Source organism: Alexandromys fortis, unplaced genomic scaffold, assembly GCF_014885135.2.
Source record: "Alexandromys fortis isolate MF-2015 unplaced genomic scaffold, M_Fortis_MF-2015_v1.1 scaffold_125, whole genome shotgun sequence".
Lineage (NCBI taxonomy): Eukaryota > Metazoa > Chordata > Mammalia > Rodentia > Cricetidae > Alexandromys > Alexandromys fortis.
Window position 1 is genome coordinate 242,488 of NW_026068026.1, and position 19,626 is coordinate 262,113.

Genomic DNA, 19,626 nt, shown 5'->3' on the forward strand with positions numbered 1-19,626 from the left:
TTGGGTTGGGGGAGTGGGAACTGGGGGAGGGAAACAGCAATGCAGGGGACGTGGGGGCGTGGGGAGGCAGGCAGACCCCTGAAGCAGGAATGGGAGCCTGGGAAAGAGAACCATTTTAAGAGCAGAGAACGAAACCATAATACGTACCGGAAGTCTGCTTCTTCATCTCGTAGTCCAGAGCTCTCTACTGGTTCCCCTTGGCCCCATGCCGCCCCAGCCTTTGGGCCTGCCTCAGTGCTTGTTGGGCCACATCTTCCCATACCCAGCAGTTCTCTCCCCATTATGAGCTGTCTGGGATGCAGTTAACAGCAGATTCAGTCTCTTGTCAGCACCGAGGCTCGGAGAAGCCGTCCTCACCCTCTCTTCGCCCCTACCTGCTGCCCGGCTTCTCTCCACCCCCTTCACTTTTAATCTTTCTCCTGATTTTATCACACTCTCCAACACAACCTTCTAGAGTGACTTGTTTCTTGTGGGGTGCACGCTCCCGAGGGGTGGGGAACCTTGGTCTCTGCCAGAGGCTTGCCCAGCTCCAGTAGGTACCCATCAGGTGTTGGTTGGATGGAGGCCAGAGTAAGTGAACGTGTGTCTCTGGAATGAACAGTTCAGAGAGACCGCTGGGAGGAGTACTGGATGTCTCCTAGTGCTTAGCCTCACAGGAGAGACTGTTGATGGCCACGGTGACCCACATGGTGCTGACCAGTCTCTGCCCACAGGTGGATGTACTGGACAGACTGGGAGGAGGACCCCAAGGACAGCCGGCGAGGGCGTCTGGAGAGGGCTTGGATGGATGGCTCACACCGAGATATCTTTGTCACCTCCAAGACGGTGCTTTGGCCCAATGGGCTAAGCCTGGATATCCCAGCTGGACGCCTCTACTGGGTCGATGCCTTCTATGATCGAATCGAGACCATACTGCTCAATGGCACCGACCGGAAGGTGGGCAGGCATGTGTGCATTGCTAACCCCTGTTCCTATGCAGGAAACTCCGTGGGAATGTGGAAGTCCGTGTGTCCAGGCCTGTGTGCTGCTTATATGTTTACTCATGGCTCCATAAATGGTACACCTGTGTGTTTGTGTATCGTGTGTGTTGTTTATCTGAGAATGTCTGTTGGCCTCTGCTCGCATTCACACCCGTGTATGCACCGAAGTGTGCGCTGCCTAGGGACAGCATATGTGCACGTTTGTTCACTTGGGTGGTTTTGTACTTCAGGAGTTGCGTTTGTGTTTAGGTGTGTGGATCAAAGTCTTTGGTGTATCAGGTCCCTCACAGTACAGCTCGTGGCTACCTCTGTGGTCTCCACATCCCAACACTCTTTGAACAAGCAACACTAGACAGTTAGTGATTATTAATTCCTAGCACACACCATAAGACCTCTACTCCCGAGCCTTTGCTCCCTGGGAATCTACCCAGCTCCTTCTGGTTCCTCTTCCCTCAGATCACCACATATGCCTCCACAAGACAATGGGTACTCAGGGGCAAATCTGTTCCTAGTATCCATCACAGCTTGACCCTTAGTATTGGCTGGTGTGTGTGTGTGTGCGCATGTGTGTGTATGTGTACATTGCACGTGTGCGTGCGCATGTGTGCGTGCGTGCATGTGTGTGTGTGTGTGTGTGTGTGTGTGTGCCATAAAGGAGTGATGAACGGCCCCAGGAGAGGACAGTAAGGACAGTATCCTTTCTGGGCACCTGTAGGAGTTAGCATTACCAGGGCCCCAGGCAACCCTTAAGCATCTCTGTTTGACCCCATCTCCTCAGAAACATCCCCTCCATTCCTAGATTGTATACGAGGGTCCTGAATTGAATCATGCCTTTGGCCTGTGTCACCATGGCAACTACCTCTTTTGGACCGAGTATCGGAGTGGCAGTGTCTACCGCCTGGAACGGGGTGCAGCAGGCACACCCCCTACTGTGACCCTTCTGCGCAGCGAGCGGCCTCCTATCTTTGAGATCCGAATGTATGATGCACAGCAGCAGCAAGGTACTCCCGTGGGATAGGTTAGGGACAGGGGGTTGGCAGGATGGAACCCTAGCCTCTGATACACAAGGCTTCCAAGAAGTCCTCCTACTCTGTTTTCCAATCACTTCTTTTTCCATGGCTATGTTCTCTCTCTTTCAACGCGATCTTCCTCTCCCGACTTCCTCTTACATCTCCCCAGTCTTTGTGCTTTGTTCTTTAACCTTGCTGCCCCTCCCTGTCCTCCCCTCTCCTGCAGTGGGTACCAACAAATGCCGGGTGAATAATGGGGGCTGCAGCAGCCTGTGCCTTGCCACCCCTGGGAGCCGCCAGTGTGCCTGTGCTGAAGACCAGGTGTTGGATACAGATGGCGTCACTTGCTTGGGTATGAGGGGCCTGGCTGGGGGCAAGGATGGGAAGGTAGCTCCTGCAGGAGAATGCCACATAGAAGGAATGACCAGGGGAATGCTCTGGTCTCGGAGCAAAGAGAGGCCCTGTGGGGCTGGGCTTCAGGGAGACTCTGGGGCTAAAGGCACTGGAAGTGGAGACTTGAAAGAGCCTGAAACTCAGGGCAAATGAATGGGGAGCGAGACAACCATGTGAGGGAGGAGGAGATGATTCTTAGCTCCTTTTAACCTAATTCATTATCAGAGTGAAATAACAATAGTTCAGCATACCATTGACTGGGTATGGTGGTACCGTTCCTTTAATTCCAGCACTCAGGAGGCAGAGGCAGGTGGACCTCTGTGAGTTCAAGGCCAGTTTCGCCTATGGAGTGAGTTGTTTTTTTTTTGTTTTTGTTTTTGTTTTTGTTTTTCGAGATAGGGTTTCTCTGTGGCTTTGGAGCATGTCCTGGAACTAGCTCTGTAGACCAGGCTGGTCTCGAACTCACAGGGATCCGCCTGCCTCTGCCTCCCGAGTGCTGGGATTAAAGGCGTGCGCCACCACCACCCGGCTTGGAGTGAGTTTCATGGCTGCATAGTGAGCCCCTGTCTTTCAAAAAAGCAAAATGTTGTGAATTAGCCAGGTAATGTGTACATATCTATAATCCCAGCACTGGGGAGCTGAGGCAGGGAAATTGCAAGGTCCTAGCCAGCATGGAGACCCTGTCTCAAAAACAAACACATTTTAAAAGGACATTTTAGGAGAATGGTGGCCACCACTGTGTTGTTGTGAGCCACACAGGTTACTCGTTCTGTTTTGTATGGAGCTGTCACCCTGCGTGTCTGGACATCTGCCTCTTTTGGCTTTTATCTGTCACAGTATCCTCTCTTACCTTTATTTATTTATTTTCATGTGCCAGGAATCAATTCAGTGCCTCATATACATTAGATAATCGCTCTACCCCTGTGTTACAGCTTCCATGCCTTACATTCACGATTTTATGTTTTGTTTTGTTTTGTTTGAGACAGGGTTTCTCTGTGTAGCCCTAGCTGTCCTGGAACTCACTCTGTAGACTATGCTGGCCTTGAACTCCCAGAGATCTGCCAGCCTCGGCCTTCCAAGTGCAGGGATTAAAGCCCAGCTCATTCATGATTTTATTTCTTTGTTTTTATTTTATGTGTGCGGGTATTTTGCCTGTATGTCTGTGCACTGTGTGCGTGCAGTGCCCATGGTGGCCAGAAGAGGCATCAGATTCCCTGGAACTAGAGTTGTAAAGAGTTGCCAGCCACCGTGTGGGTGCTGGGGATGCAACCTGGGTCCTCTGGAAGAGCAGTCATTGCTCTTGACTACCAAACCACCTCTCCAGTCCCCAAGCTCATGTTTTCCTCAGTGCAAGTAGACTCTAGGGATGTTGACCACTAGGTAAGGTCTTGGGTTCAGTTCTCAGTATCACACACACAATTGAGATTAAAATAGTCTTTGCAAAAATGAATAAATGTGCAGTATATAAAAATATAAAGAAGAATGCACAGGTCATTGCTCTGCACGCTTACCTCTGCATGACAGGAGCTGCACACACTCTCCTGTCTCCTGCTTCAGCCACTTGGCGGTGTATCATGAATACGTAAGCAGCCGTTTTAACAGCCAAACTGTCCCGTCATTCTCAACCGTTTCTCCGCTGTTGCAGAGGCACCCTCTACAGTAGGAGGTGGTTTTCAGTTCTGTGTTTTACAATCACAGCCGACTCTCACTGAGCAGAGACTATGTGTTGTTTTAAGCATTTCCCGTGTAGTAGTAATTATGTATTCCCTAAAACCTCTCTTTGGGAATGGCATTTTTTATCATTCCTATTATAAGTGAAGAAACTGAGGTCCAAGTTAGCACAGGCAGTCAGACCTGAGAGCCTGACCCCAGCGTCCATTTCTTAAAAACCCTTCTGCATTTCTCACCTGCTTATCCTTTCCCATGGTCAGAATAATTTTCTCATCACAGTGCGAGGAGTGAAAATGGCGTCAGTAGCCGGGCGTGGTGGCGCACACCTTGGAGACAGAAGCAGGTAGATCTCTATGACTTCCAGGCCAGCCGGGTCTACAGAGAGAAGTCCAAGTCAGTCAAGGCTACATAGTGAGATCTTTTTTTTTTTTTTTTTCCGAGACTTCCGAGACAGGGTTTCTCTGTAGCTTTTGGTTCCTGTCCTGGAACTAGCTCTTGTAGACCAGGCTGGCCTCGAACTCACGGAGATCCGCCTGCCTCTGCCTCCCGAGTGCTGGGATTAAAGGCGTGCGCCACCACCGCCCGGCTCGTAGTGAGATCTTTTATCAAAAACAAAATAAAACAAAAAGAAAAGAAGAGAAGAGAAAAGAAAAGAAAAAGGGGTCAGTAGAGCACCAGCTGAGAGCAAGGCTGAGGCCAGTGGAGGCTGAGCCATTGGCAGAGGCCGTGGAACTGGGAGGGGCCAGGGTAACGATCCTCTTTGTGGTCGTGGACATCATTAAGAATGGAGGCAGGAATGATTAGAGAGGAAGTGACCCTGGACCAGGAGCAGAGCAGACTTAACCATCACAGAGAGCGGCCAGAGAGGGTCAGTGCTCACTTCTAGGAAGGTGGAGGCAGGACAGCCAAGAAGCCCGGTGTGGGGCAAAGCACACACACACCAGCGTTCAGGCCCAGTGGCCCGTGGGGTGGAGAAGAGAGAACTGGCACCCATGGTACCCTGGAGAAATTTTCGGAATATGGTGGGAAAAGGGAAGTGTAAAGGTCGGGGCCGCTGACACTACAGTCTGGGCTCCAGGTTGCCAGCCGCGCAGGCAGAGGCCTGCTTAGACGCCAAGACGCACGCACAGTGATGGTGAGGTACCCTGCGGACAGGAGGGTGGAGCGTGCAGAGGTCGAGGGCCTGTCTTCGCTCCTGCGGTGGAGCTGATGGATTTGTGAGCATCCAGGACAGGACCTTGGGGGACTGAGATGACTCTCAGGGGCTGTTCAGGAAGTCAGCAGTGGACCACACAAGCCTCTGGTGTGTCATAATGGCTTCTCTTGAAAGCTGTTTGCTCTCAGACTGCAGGGAGATGCAGACATTGCCATGCGTATCACGTTGCCCGAGAAAGAGTTACCGCTTCTAACCAGATAATTTGCTCGTGGAGGAGTACGCACTAGGGGAAAAATTACTCTGTGTTATCAAAAACAAGAGATGAAAAGAGAAGTAAGGGAACCTTAGCACCTTAGCATGGCCCGGGTCTAACCTTCCCCCTCACACTCCTGTGGTGTCCACAGCGAACCCATCCTACGTGCCCCCACCGCAGTGCCAGCCGGGCGAGTTTGCCTGCGCCAACAGCCGCTGTATCCAGGAGCGCTGGAAGTGTGACGGTGACAACGACTGCCTGGACAACAGTGACGAGGCGCCAGCGCTGTGCCGTGAGTCGCCCCGCCCACCCCGCCCATTCCGGCGGCCAGGCAGCAAGAGACCCGAGAACCAGAGACCACCCTCTCGCTGACCCCTGACCTGTCCCCCTCCCCAGATCAGCACACCTGCCCCTCGGACCGGTTCAAGTGTGAGAACAACCGGTGCATCCCCAACCGCTGGCTCTGTGATGGGGACAATGACTGTGGCAACAGCGAGGACGAATCCAATGCCACCTGCTCAGGTGCGGACTGAGCACCGTGGGTGGGGAGACAGACCTCAGGGAAGGGAAGAAAAGAGCCTGCGTTCCCAGAGCAGAGGGACGGGGCCCTGGACAGGAGGTGGGGTCCACCGTTCCTTGCCAGGATGGACAAACCAACAGAGCTGGGCTTGAAACCACAACTCAAGATGGAGATGTGGCTGGAGCCTGGTCCCAAAGATCCCAGAGACCCCTTGGGAGAGGGAGTCAGGCACCAGTGCAATCTGGGACACTAGAGAATAACATTTCAAACAAGGCAGGCCCGGGAACAGAGGGTGATGGGGGAGGAAAGGACTTGAAGCGAGGGACTGGATGATGAGTTCTTACGTCTGCTCCCCACCCCCAGCTCGCACCTGCCCACCCAACCAGTTCTCCTGTGCCAGCGGCCGCTGCATCCCTATCTCCTGGACCTGTGATCTGGATGATGACTGCGGGGACCGCTCCGATGAGTCAGCCTCATGTGGTAAGAGGGACAGCAGGAGAGCCAGGCTGGCCGAGGGGAGGGGCAGCTCATGGGTGGAGGCACCTGGTATCCTTGAGAAAGTTATCTCCCGTGGCCTCCCTCCGTGGAGTTTTGTTTACATCAGGGATCTAATAATAGCATCTCACCGGCACAGTGTTGGTTTGTGTGGCGGCCGAGTGGGGGGGGCGGAGGGGGTAGTGGGGAACCTCAGTGCTTGTGTTGGTGCCTAGCAGGGGCGACTCAGCAGTTTCCTGGGGAGCCTCTCATACCCGCATCTGGCTAAAGGCTCCTCCGTATGTAAGGGTCCCTTACTCAGTGTGAGGACACGTGGCTTTGAGGACCCTATTCAACTGTTCCTTCTCCCTGACAGCCTATCCCACCTGCTTCCCCCTGACTCAGTTTACCTGCAACAACGGCAGATGCATTAACATCAATTGGAGATGTGACAATGGTGAGCCCTACCTCCTTCCTTCTACTGCGGTTCCTAGGAAAGCCAGAAGCCACAGCCAGGCCCCAGGTGGAGAAGGGCAAGATCTTAGACTCGAGCTGGGGCTCCCTGCAGGGCACTGGAACCCCGAGGATTAGCTAGGAGAGAAGGGGACTAAGGTGGGCGGAAGGGAGGCCTTACTTACCTTGCATCATCTCCTACCTGCGCAGGGCAGAGCTGCCTGCCTTCTGGCAGGATTCAAGGGGCTGAGGAAAGTTTAGTGAGGATTCGAGGATTAGCCTAGAGCCCATCCGCTTTTCCCCACTTCCCCTCTCTCCTGGGGTCCTTATCGCATGCCCTAGGCTCTGGGCTTCAGGCTTGGAAGCACACCTGGAGGTCAGCCATGGACCAGGTGATGTTAGCCCTGAGCCACAGGGGCCGCAGTGTGTGTAAACACGCATGCAAGTGATTGTTGCGTGTGCTGTTTCAGGCTCTGTCCTGTCCTGTCTGCGTGGTGTGGTGTTATGTTGTGGCGTGCTGCCCCAGTGGCTCATGTGAGGATGGGTTGGGTCAGTGCCATGTTGCCCTCCTCCTTGCTGTGTCTCTAGTGCCAATGGTTGCCCTGGCGGTTTCTGTGTTTCAGAGAAGGATTGTGGGGACGGCTCTGACGAAAAGACCTGTCCTGAGCCTGCCGGTCAGTGCATAGACGCACATGCACCATCACCCCAGGACCCCCCCCCCCCAGCCTCAGTTTCCCCAGTCTCCTAGGCTTGCTAGTCCAGAGCTACCAGGACACACACAGACAAAAGCGGCAGAGGCAGGAGTGGAAATCACAGGAATGTGATGCTGCAGAGAGGACACGGGGCACTTCAGAGGGAAGAGGAAGTGACAGAGGTGGAGTTGAGGAAGCTGAGACTTGGGGGAGGAAAAGCAAATCCAGTTAGGAGGGACAGGAGCACACTCTGAGACGACTGGCTAGCCTCGCTCCCGGTGAGCCCTGTCAGTGCCAGGGGACGTCACTCTGGGGCCCAGCAGGCAGGATGTTCACCCAGACACCTACCTCAGAACTCCCGAGCCTCAGCTGCAGGCAGACCCCACCCACGTCAGTGTCTGGCGATGTCCACACTCAGGGTGTGGTTGGATAAAGGCCTTTCCAGCCAGCAGGCTCTCACCTATACTCCAGCCTCCATTCTCTCCCAGACCAGGGGAACCTCTGCCTAGGCCCCCCAGAAGTAAGCAGTCCCTGTTCCCACACTCTGCTGAAAAGGATGCCCCCACCCCCAGCTTCCTGAGACTCAAGAGTGGGGCCTCCTGGAGCCCAGCCCCCCACCCTCCCCACCTGCGGGCCATGGTGCATGCTGCGGTCTATGCAGTTTCTGTGACTTTTCTGTTTGTTGTTTTTCTCAGTGGGGGTGGAGTGGGCTGCGGGTGGGAATGAGGGGCCGAGTGGGCCACGCTGGGGTCACAGAAGAGGTAGTTCTGCTAACCCCATCTTCGACTCTCTCCTTCTTCTCCTCCCCCCCAGACAACGACTGTGGGGACAACAGTGACGAGGCCGGCTGCAGCCACTCCTGCTCCAGCACCCAGTTCAAGTGCAATAGCGGGCGCTGCATCCCTGAACACTGGACCTGTGACGGGGACAACGACTGTGGGGACTACAGCGACGAGACGCATGCCAACTGTACCAACCAGGGTGAGCCCTCTAGCGGCCCTCGCCCCGCTGTGTCAGCACCAGGGAACCCTGAGGTTTGCCTCTTGTCCTTGAGGAGGCTCCCGCCCCACGGAAAGAGATAGCATGCAGATCATTGCCACATGCTGCTCAGATTGAGGGCCTGGCCCTTGGGGGCCTTAGGTTTCAGCTGCAGCTCTGCAACTTGTTATCTGGGTGGCCTTGGGCAAGTCACTTATCTCTGTGGGCCTCTGAGTTTCCCTTAAGAAGAGGGGTAAGACCAGGGCTGGCCTGGCCCTGCTGATAGGAGGTCAGTGAGGTAAGCACAGAAACGCAGTGCAGGGACGCGTCTGGTAAAGCGTTGGATTGACAGGATGTCTAACCAGGCATGGTGGCTCATCCCTCTGACCCCACCACACAAGAGGCTGAGGCAGGAGGATCGATCACTAAGAGTACAATGTCATTCTGGGCTATGGATGGAGGAAGAGTACAAAGGAAGGAGTGAGGGGGGTGCCCAGGGCCCAGAAGAGGCCACTTGGGGCAGGCCAAGATTCCTAGAGAGACAGGCCCTCCCTGGGGTGTTGGTGTCTTAGCTCTGGCCATCGCTGTTGGGAAAGGCTGCAGAACTGGGATGATTCTGACGGTTAGGAAAGTCCTTTTTCCCCCTGTGAATTTGATTGTGTTTAGCATATTAGTTTCCTAAGGTTTCTGTAGTCCACAGCCACAAACTGAGTGACTTAAGTGACAGAAGCACACCGTCACACAGTCCTGAAGAGCAAACTGTCCTCAGGGCTGGCTCCTCCCCAGCCCATGAAGGAAAACACGTCCCCAGCGTCTCGGAAACCTTAGGCCTTCCTTTGCACTAAATTCTTCATCCTATCTCTACCTTCATCTTCATGTAGTGTCTTCCTTCCCTGAGTGGGTCTGTCCCTGGGTCCACATTTTTCTTTTTATAGAGACATTAATGCTGTGAATTAGGCTTTATTACCACAATGATTTCAGCCGGCAAAGACACTACTGCCAAACAAGGCCACCTTGATAGGTAAGGTGGTTCAGCATCCTTTTAGGGACAGGAGCAGTTCGACTCATGACAGCTGACATTGCATCAAGCCTTAAATGGTCCATGGTCCACCAGCTAATCTCTGCCTCGGAGTTAGAATTGTGAACAGTGGGTGCCGTGGACCACCCACTGTGCATCCAGCTGAGAGACAGAACCAAGGGTGTCTCAGGAGGATCAGGGAACAGTGCTGTCTTCAGGATCATCTCTAAGAAGGACTTGGGGATCTAGGAAGGGATCCCACATGCTCTATGAAGCAGTGCAGGTGTTACCCAACAAGCCAGGCAGACCTGGACCAATGGCTTCCTCTGTGTGGACTTCCTCCTGCAGGCAATAGGTAGAGAGGCATGGATGGGGCCTGGCGTGTGGGATCAGAGATCTGATTGGCCGTAATGTTAGTCTGTGGTTCTGAGCTGGCATGGCCTAGGACCCTTCAGGAGGAGGTGCGCCTGACTGGCCATTAGACATAAGAAATTGTGAGACTTCCTATGGGGGCGGAGGGCAGCTTGGAGACTTGAACACTTCCGGCTGCACCAGCTGGGCCAGGCAGGCAGGCAGAAAAGAGAAGCCTCTGCATTGACAAAGGAATGAGGCTGCTTCAGAGGCGGCAGCTTCCAGTGGGGTATGAGGGTCAGGCAGGCTTGACCTGGGAGGCAGTGGGGATCAGACAGAGGCAGTGGGGGAGCACTGGGAGGAGGTACAGTGTCGGTGCCACTTTGGGAGACAGCTCCAGAAGAAAATTAGAGCGCACTGAACTTCAGACCCTCCCGGGGAAGAAGAGTCAGATCATAGACAGCTGATGAGAGTTGATACGTGAGGAGAGGGTACCAGCCCTGTGACGGCAGGGAGGATGGAGCGGTGGGCACACTATGACAGTGTGAGACCCAGCCCGGTACCTGACCAAGTGTTTGCACTTGGGTGGCTTGTGATCTCGGATGGGGCACAGCACAATCCTGCTGGACCACTGAGCTTGTGCCCCAGCCCTGCCCCCAGGCTATACCAGTTCCCTGCACACATGGAAAATTTGCTGAGACCTCTGAGCCCTTTGACCTCTGACCCATGCTCTGCCTCCCGTCCACTCCCTCCCCACTCTGGCTCGATTGGCCCATCTCAGCCGCTTCCCACTGGGGTTTCCTTTGCCTGGTGTGCAATTCCAGGTGTCCTTGTGGCTTCGCTCTCACTTAATTCCTGTCCCTGCTCAAATGGCTTCTGCTCAGAGTCCTGGTGACTCTCATCTGAAGTGTCACCACGAGACTGGCACCGTTCCTGGTTTCGTCTCCACAAAGTGTGTCATTGTCTGCAGTCATAGCCTTGATCTGTCTCCCTCCACTAGGCCCTGAGTTATCTCGGAGCAAGAACTTGATCTTAGTCCCTGCCAGTGCCTGGGCTGGTGCCTAGAACCTAGCTGGCACTCGGAGAGCATGGAGTGAATGAGGGCAGTGACAAAATCCTTAGCCAGTCTCCATCCTGAGTGTAGAGAAGGGGACATTAGATGATCACTGGGGTCCCTGAAGGTGTGGCATCTGAGACTCTCGACGGGTCTCTCAGGGCTGCCAGGCTGTCCGCAGGCTCACGGGATGCTCCAGGCCTCCTCAGCTTAGCATCCGGGCTGACCCAGAGGGCTGCTCCCCCCTGATGCACCCCTGTGTCTTCCAGCCACCAGACCTCCTGGAGGCTGCCATACCGATGAGTTCCAGTGCCGACTGGATGGCCTGTGTATCCCCCTGCGGTGGCGCTGTGACGGAGACACCGACTGCATGGATTCCAGTGACGAGAAGAGCTGTGAGGGGGTGACCCATGTTTGTGACCCAAATGTCAAGTTCGGCTGCAAGGACTCAGGTGAAAAGAGGACTGGGGGGACTGTAGATGCGGTGGCAGGGGTAGCGGTGGCGTAGTGGGGAAGGGAGAATCAGGAAGGGGCCAGGTCTGCACGAAGGACCCTGGGAGCCCAAACCCTGGCCGGAGTTGAGTGTCCTTCCTGCTGTCTTAGTTATCTGTGTGGATTTGACAGCAAAGGCTTTGTGGTTCATAGCGGTCCCCAGAGCGCTTCAGCGATGACCCTGTCAGAGAAGCCCACTGGGTCTGGGCACAGGGAGTCCCAGTCTCCAGGCCTGCTCCTCATGTGCGCCTGCCCCCCTCAGCTCGCTGCATCAGCAAAGCGTGGGTGTGTGATGGGGACAGCGACTGTGAGGACAACTCGGACGAGGAGAACTGTGAGGCCCTGGCCTGCAGGCCTCCCTCACATCCCTGTGCCAACAACACCTCCGTCTGCCTGCCCCCTGACAAGCTGTGTGATGGCAAAGACGACTGCGGAGATGGCTCGGACGAGGGCGAGCTGTGCGGTGAGCGGCGTCCGGGCTCGGCCGCGCGGTGTGGCGGCGTCCTGGCCAGCGCAGTCTGTGGGAAGGGGTCTGGGGCAAGAGCGGGCAGGATGCAGGGTCTCCAACAGTGTCCATTGGTCTAGGGCTGCTGTGGCCTTGCGTGAGGCATCCCACAATTCCAGTATTTACTCCACAAGGTGGCCCAGTGAGACAGTGACAGTATGTCTCCAGATGAGGAGGAAGAGGCACACCCCTCTGTGGGTGTCAGTCCAGAGTCACACCACCCCACGGACATGCAGGGAGGGGTTAGTCCAGAGTCACACCACTCCATGGGTACTACAGAAAAGGGGGCGGTTAGAACTCCTGACCTGGAATAGACCCCCTCACTCACTGCTAAATAGGAAGAGCAGGCTGGAGGTGAGGTACAGGGTGGAGCAGACTTCTGGAGGAAGGGAATTTAACCGGGTTCCCAGAAATGAGCAGAATGTGCAGAATGAGGGAGAAGGTACAGGGTCAGGGTCAGCGAAGGCCACAGGGGTGATGTGAAGGTCTGAGTAGAGTCACGTGACTTCTGTGAAACGAGAAGAATGGTGCTAAAGCCATCTAAGACGGGCCCAGAAACTGCTGACGTGGTGGCTGCCTGACAGCAAGTTCCAGATCCTGTCAGAGGGGCCAGGGCATTTGCCTCTGCACCCTCCCCCAAATTACACCTCAATGGGGAGAGATCAAAGAAAGGGCCTTGACCAAAGGGCTCTCCCAGAGAGGAGGCAAAATGCCCAGGTCCTAGCTGTGGACCCAAGAGGTTACGGGAACATGGAGAGCGGAGGGAGGTGTGGGGGGAAGGGGGTGATGGTTCCAGGTGTCAAGTTCTCGTGTTCCACGTGTTCCCCCAGGGCAGAGGCTTCTGGGGGGCCATGGGTTAGGGCTCCAGGGCTTGGGATGGGACACAGCCATGTCCTGCCTCCTGCCAGATCTTGACCCTGGACTGTCCCCTGCTTGTCCCCGCAGACCAGTGCTCTCTGAATAACGGTGGCTGTAGTCACAACTGCTCGGTGGCTCCTGGTGAAGGGATCGTGTGCTCTTGCCCACTGGGCATGGAGCTGGGCCCTGACAACCACACCTGCCAGATCCAGAGCTACTGTGCCAAGCACCTCAAATGCAGCCAGAAATGTGACCAGAACAAGTTCAGTGTGAAGTGCTCCTGCTATGAGGGCTGGGTCTTGGAGCCTGACGGCGAGAGCTGCCGCAGTCTGGGTACGACTTGGTGCAGTGTGGGGGACCAGCCAAGCTGTCCTGGCCATGCCCCTAATCCACACTGGGTGGGCGCTATGTGACAGAAGGCCCGGGCCAACAGAGACCCTCACATACCTGGACAGGACGGCACAGCGGCACAGTGCACCCTTCGCTGACCCACTCCCATCCCTCCCACCAGATCCCTTCAAACCTTTCATCATCTTCTCCAACCGCCACGAGATCAGGCGCATTGACCTTCACAAGGGGGATTACAGTGTCCTGGTGCCTGGCCTACGCAACACCATTGCCCTGGACTTCCACCTCAGCCAGAGTGCCCTCTACTGGACCGACGTGGTAGAAGACAAGATCTACCGTGGGAAGCTTCTGGACAACGGAGGTGATGCGCTGGGTCTGGGAGTGGTGCCAGGATGGTACACAGATGGCACTTGGGCATCCAGGGTCACAGACCCAGATCCAGGTGGCCCCAAAGCTGAGGCTCCAGTTCCCCACCCCCACCCCGTTAATTGGGTTAGGTTTTGCTGTGGGTCTCAGAGCCTGATGCCCGTAATTATCGTGAGCATTGCTGCCAGCCCAATAATTAACAAAATGATCACCCTTTCTTTGGAGTGGCCTGAAGACTGGCTCCCCAATCTTGGGATTTCAGGCTCAGAAGGAAAATATCGTGTAAGGATGGACTACCTGAGCCTCTCTCTCAGAGTAACCTGAGCCGCCACAGGCTCAGGATTGAGGATCTGTTGTACACTGGCACTGGACACAGTGTTGATCAAGACAGGGTTTTAAATTGTGTCAGGGCGGGTCCCTGAGGAGGTGGCATCTGAATGCAGGCAAGAAGGTGGCTTGTTTTACTATTGTTGATTATCAAGGAAACTTGAAAACATCTCAGATGTCCATGGCCAGGAGAATAGCTAAGGAAACTGATCTGTTAACCGCATGACAGTTCCTAAAGTAAGGAGACACATGGGTGTATTAACATAGGCCATCTTCAGGACGTCCTGTGGAGTAATTTCTAGCAAGTTCCATCATCCTCATACTGCATCCAAACATGGTCCCAGAAGCTTCCTCTTGACCTGCTGTCCCAGCTAACCCCATCTGCATGGCATGCAGAAAGTGGCTGCCCTCACCCCCTCCTCCAGGAGCCCCTTTTCTACCCACCTCCTGGTGGGAAAGAGGCCTGGGTGAGGAGAGTTGGGGACACTGAGATTGCCATCGTGGGAGCCAGGCCTGGCAGAGGACTTGGCAGAGGTGTCGGGTGAGGGTGGGTCGTCAGGATCTTGGGATCTGTGCCTCTACCGTGCCCCAGCCCGGGAGTGCCTAACCACCGCAACCCTCTCTCCCTAGCCCTGACCAGCTTTGAGGTAGTGATTCAGTATGGCTTGGCCACACCAGAGGGTCTGGCTGTGGATTGGATCGCCGGCAACATCTACTGGGTGGAGAGTAACCTGGACCAAATCGAGGTGGCCAAGCTGGATGGAACCCTCCGGACCACTCTGCTGGCGGGGGACATTGAGCACCCAAGGGCCATTGCGCTGGACCCTCGGGATGGGTGAGGACTGTGTCTGTCCCCTCCTGTCCCTCCCTAGCCCTGTGGTTCCCCCTCCCCCACCCTGTGTTCTGTTCAGCCTGGTTAGGGACACCTGTCATCTTGGTACTGCTGGCCCCACCTCTCCCTTGTTTCACCTGTGGCACCGCCACCACCAGCTCCGGCCTTCCTCACGCTTCTCCCTAGGATCCTGTTTTGGACAGACTGGGATGCCAGCCTGCCACGGATTGAGGCAGCATCCATGAGTGGGGCTGGACGCCGCACTATCCACCGAGAGACAGGCTCGGGGGGCTGGCCCAACGGGCTCACCGTGGACTACCTGGAGAAGCGTATCCTCTGGATTGATGCCAGGTCAGCACTCTCCACCAACCAGGGTCGAGGCAGCAGCACCTGGACAGGGGGAGGGGCTGGGACCAGCACTCTGACAGGAGAATTGGGGCTGGCGAGGGATGGGGAGGACTGACTGACAGAGAAAAGCAGTTGTGATCGACAGCTACCCACCTTCCTCTCTGCTCGCAACCTGTGCCCTCTGCTGAGGGCTCTGCCTGTCTGGAACCAAGACGAGGTGCCTTTCTCTAGCTCACACCAAAGCTCTAGTGCCCTCTGCAAGCCTGGGAAGGAAATCTAGGAGACTCCCTTGGGGGTCATGAGGCTAGGATCCCAACCCCACCCCATCCCGTCCACTTCAGTCTTGCGTTCCTTCTTTGGTCACCTGGCAGGGCTCAGGAAAGCTTTATCCATCAGGAGGGCTATTGGCAGAGGGAGGGAAGACGGGCACCTGGGTACCTCCCTAAGACCCTCACTGTTCTCTTGCTCACACTCTCAGGTCAGACGCCATCTACTCAGCCCGGTATGACGGCTCCGGTCATATGGAGGTGCTGCGGGGACATGAATTCCTGTCACACCCGTTCGCAGTGACACTGTATGGCGGGGAGGTGTACTGGACCGACTGGCGGACAAACACACTGGCCAAGGCCAACAAGTGGACTGGCCACAATGTCACTGTGGTACAGAGGACCAACACACAGCCCTTTGACCTGCAGGTCTATCACCCCTCCCGGCAGCCCATGGGTAAGGGACCTGCGCTGGCAGACACAGGGAGAGTGAGAGTTGGGGTGGGGTCCAGATGGGAAGGGCCAGGTAGGGTTCAACATGTCACAAGATGTCTTCTCTCCGGGTCAGCTCCAAATCCATGTGAGGCCAACGGTGGCCGGGGCCCCTGTTCCCACCTGTGCCTCATCAACTACAACCGGACTGTCTCCTGTGCCTGCCCCCACCTCATGAAGCTCAAGGACAATACCACCTGCTACGGTAGGAAGCCGCTTCCCCCAGCAGATGCGGGTAAACTGAGGCTGAATAGGAGGCCAGAGGTTCTAGTGTTAAGCAAAGGAAGGGCTCCAAAAACCAGTACTATAGCTGTCGGGATCTGACACAGGCGGGCCTGCCTCTTTATGGTGGTTCTCAACCTGTGGGGGATCAAATAACCCTTTCATGGGGGTCTTATATCAGATGTATTGCATATTAGATGCTATATTGTGATTCATAACAGTAGTATAGTTGGGGCTGGAGAGATGGCTCAGCCATTAAGAGCACTGGCTGCTCTTCCAGGGGTCCCAGGTTCAATTCCCAGCACGCACATGGCAGCTCACAACTCTCTGTAACTTCAGAATCAAACACCCTCATACAGATACATACAGGCAAAAAAAAAAAAAAAAAAAACCCAAAAACAAAATAATCTTATGGTTGGGGTCACCACATGAGGAACTGTATCAAAGGGTCACAGCATTAAGACAGTAGAAGGCCAGCGGCGGCATCAGAAGGCACCTGGGGAGGGACCTAACCTAACCTAGGCAGGAAGCCTGGAGGCAAAGACTGCCTTCAGTGACTGGCCTGCGCCCCACAGAGTTTAAGAAGTTCCTGCTGTACGCACGTCAGATGGAGATCCGGGGCGTGGACCTGGATGCCCCCTACTACAATTACATCATTTCCTTCACGGTGCCCGACATCGACAACGTCACGGTGCTGGACTACGATGCGCGCGAGCAGCGTGTCTACTGGTCTGATGTGCGCACGCAAGCCATCAAGCGGGCCTTCATCAACGGCACAGGCGTGGAGACGGTCGTCTCTGCAGGTTCTGATGCTGTTGTCCCCCATCCCAGGGCTCGCCCCAAGCATGTCCCCCTGTCCCTTACTCCGACTGTGCAAACACCAACCACCGACTCCCCATTTATGCCCTCAGACTTGCCAAATGCCCATGGACTGGCTGTGGACTGGGTGTCCCGAAATCTGTTCTGGACAAGTTACGACACCAACAAGAAGCAGATTAACGTGGCCCGGCTCGATGGCTCCTTCAAGAACGCCGTGGTGCAGGGCCTGGAACAGCCTCATGGCCTGGTCGTCCACCCGCTCCGTGGGTCAGTCTGCCAGCGGCTCGGGGCAGGGGCGCACCTGAGTGAGGGGGAGGGAGAGAACTCTTCCCTAACTCTCTTCTCGGTACTTTCCCCAGCAAGCTCTACTGGACTGACGGTGACAATATCAGCATGGCCAACATGGATGGGAGCAACCGCACTCTGCTCTTCAGTGGCCAGAAGGGTCCCGTGGGTATGTGCTTGCCTGCTTGCTCCTGCGGGCTTCTGTCTCTCTGGTGCCCTAGGTCTCTCCTGATGGCTTAGTCCTCACTCCACCTTGTCCCAGATCCACATGTCCTCCTGTGTTTGCGGCCCTGGTGCCAGGCTCCATGGCTGTGACACCCATTCCTCTTCCAGGGCTGGCTATTGACTTCCCCGAAAGCAAACTGTACTGGATCAGCTCTGGGAACCACACAATCAACCGTTGCAATCTAGACGGGAGTGGGCTGGAGATCATCGACACCATGCGGAGCCAGCTGGGCAAGGCCACGGCGCTGGCCATCATGGGTGAGGGCTTGGGTGGAAGGAGGGATGGGAGGATCGCAGGCCAGGCACGGTTGGCCGGATGGTGGGGAGGTCTCCTGGGTCCCACCTTCCACCCCGGAAGCCTCATGACTTCCGCGGGAGGTCTGAGTTGAGGGCTTTCCCAAGGGTCATTCCCTCCTGTCGCCCCAGGGGACAAGCTGTGGTGGGCCGATCAGTTGTCGGAGAAGATGGGCACATGCAACAAAGCCGACGGTTCTGGGTCTGTGGTGCTGAGGAACAGCACCACGCTGGTTATGCACATGAAGGTGTATGATGAGAACATCCAGCTAGGTAGGCAGTGGGTGAGGGATGCGGTGTCCAGGGGGCCTGCGGCCGCGGGCATGGGGGTAGGAGAACTTTCAGCCACGAGCAGCCCGCCAGAGTAGTGAGCCGAGACAGTCGGGGTGGCGGTGGGTTAGGCTCTGCTTGTCACCCCCAGGGACTTTTTCCTTATCTCCACTGAGGTGTCCTGTAGGCTCGCAGTCTGACTAGAAGGTCCGGGGCCTGGGAAGACAAAAGACCTGGAGTTGGGTTAGGTTGGCGGGACCCTGATAGGCTCAAGGTGTATCCAGTGGCCACCCTGTCCCCGAGCAGCCCAGGCCTGTATCTGAGTCTTCCATGAAGCCATCTAACCTTTCGGCTCTGTCCACCACCCCTCCCCAGAGCGCGAGGGCACCAACCCCTGCAGCGTCAACAATGGGGACTGCTCCCAGCTCTGCCTGCCAACCTCAGAGACAACTCGGTCCTGTATGTGCACTGCTGGCTACAGCCTCCGGAGTGGACAGCAGGCCTGCGAGGGTCAGTTCCTGCGTCTCCTACCCTAACCCTAATCCGTCCTCCCACACTGCGCCATCTTGCATTTGGGAAAGAGAGTGTTCTTCATGCATTCCATGCAACTTCTGGGTTTGATGCATCACTCCTCTGGGAACCACAGATAAAGGCTTGAGACAGAAGATAGGGCCAGCATAGTGAGAAACTGGACCACAAAGTGGCTGTGCCTGTCCGGTGTCTACAGTAGGTTTTGGTGAGGTAGACAACCAGGTGACAGAGGCTTTATAGAATGGGTAGAGTTTGATGCTTGGCAGGATGAAGAAGTGGGTTGTGTGCTTACTTTGCCCTGAGTCCCGAGTTCTAACCCAAGCACGTGTGTGCACTGGGGACACACGCACACAATACCATACGAGAACTAACAAATGGTGCTAAGCCGTCAAGTTCCAGGGCCCCTGAGCCCTGCAGTGGGCAGTGTGGGAAGTCTGTGATAAGGTTGTGAGCTAGGGTGGGGTTCCTGTAGGTTCCCAGTCAGGAGCACCTGGAGAGTGGTGTTTGGAGGAGATTAACCTGGCGGCACAGAGCTTACACAGTGGGGGAGGGAGGCACGGAGGCAGTTAGCAGGCAGTTAGACTGGTTAGGAGACCATGAGAAGTGGGTGTGAGGAGACTGGGCTCTGGGCTGGGCAGCAGCTGGCTGGCAGGGAAGGGACGAGACACAGACATTTCACAAGACCTTGCCCATTTATGAGCTTGCCGGAGGACAGCACTTTTTCCCAAAGTCCTCTGCCAGAAACCTCCTGCTTTGATGTGGGAGGGTGTTACAGAAGGGAACGCTGGGCCAAGCAAAGTGGAAACATGTTGGTTTTTTTTTTTTTTTTTTTTCTGCATGGTGCCTCAGAGCCTTGAATGTACCTGTGTGTACTGAGCATCTTACAAGGGAAGACTTTTAAGTGTCTGGGGTTCACAAATGCATTTGACCATGTATTTTTTCTTTCACAGAGCTCAAGCAACCAAGGCCTATCGGGAAATTTATTTGGGCACATATCCCATCAAAGGGATGAAAGTCAGGGAGGGGTCTGGGAGGCGGGAATAGTGGTGCCTCCTGAGACATGGGGCAAATTGGGAGCAAGGCCAACCCAGGGGCAAGCAAGGTGCTGGGAACTTTGTGTTGGAAAGGGATTTGGAATAGAAC

At 55.4% G+C, this 19,626-nt stretch overlaps 1 protein-coding gene across 1 annotated transcript in view; it reads left to right on the plus strand.

Annotated features, from left to right (window-relative positions):
- Positions 1 to 19,626, plus strand: part of Lrp1 (LDL receptor related protein 1) — a 79,603-nt gene that overhangs the window by 30,818 nt on the left and 29,159 nt on the right. The window contains exons 13-34 of the mRNA XM_050163948.1: positions 714 to 936; positions 1,780 to 1,981; positions 2,217 to 2,342; positions 5,615 to 5,755; positions 5,860 to 5,985; positions 6,347 to 6,463; positions 6,834 to 6,914; positions 8,416 to 8,583; positions 11,273 to 11,455; positions 11,758 to 11,958; positions 12,946 to 13,191; positions 13,370 to 13,567; positions 14,530 to 14,734; positions 14,918 to 15,082; positions 15,558 to 15,802; positions 15,914 to 16,042; positions 16,635 to 16,862; positions 16,971 to 17,145; positions 17,238 to 17,332; positions 17,497 to 17,646; positions 17,815 to 17,955; positions 18,328 to 18,462. Coding sequence (XP_050019905.1) covers positions 714 to 936; positions 1,780 to 1,981; positions 2,217 to 2,342; positions 5,615 to 5,755; positions 5,860 to 5,985; positions 6,347 to 6,463; positions 6,834 to 6,914; positions 8,416 to 8,583; positions 11,273 to 11,455; positions 11,758 to 11,958; positions 12,946 to 13,191; positions 13,370 to 13,567; positions 14,530 to 14,734; positions 14,918 to 15,082; positions 15,558 to 15,802; positions 15,914 to 16,042; positions 16,635 to 16,862; positions 16,971 to 17,145; positions 17,238 to 17,332; positions 17,497 to 17,646; positions 17,815 to 17,955; positions 18,328 to 18,462 — 3,680 coding nt within the window. The remainder of the gene's footprint in view (positions 1 to 713; positions 937 to 1,779; positions 1,982 to 2,216; positions 2,343 to 5,614; positions 5,756 to 5,859; positions 5,986 to 6,346; positions 6,464 to 6,833; positions 6,915 to 8,415; positions 8,584 to 11,272; positions 11,456 to 11,757; positions 11,959 to 12,945; positions 13,192 to 13,369; positions 13,568 to 14,529; positions 14,735 to 14,917; positions 15,083 to 15,557; positions 15,803 to 15,913; positions 16,043 to 16,634; positions 16,863 to 16,970; positions 17,146 to 17,237; positions 17,333 to 17,496; positions 17,647 to 17,814; positions 17,956 to 18,327; positions 18,463 to 19,626) is intronic.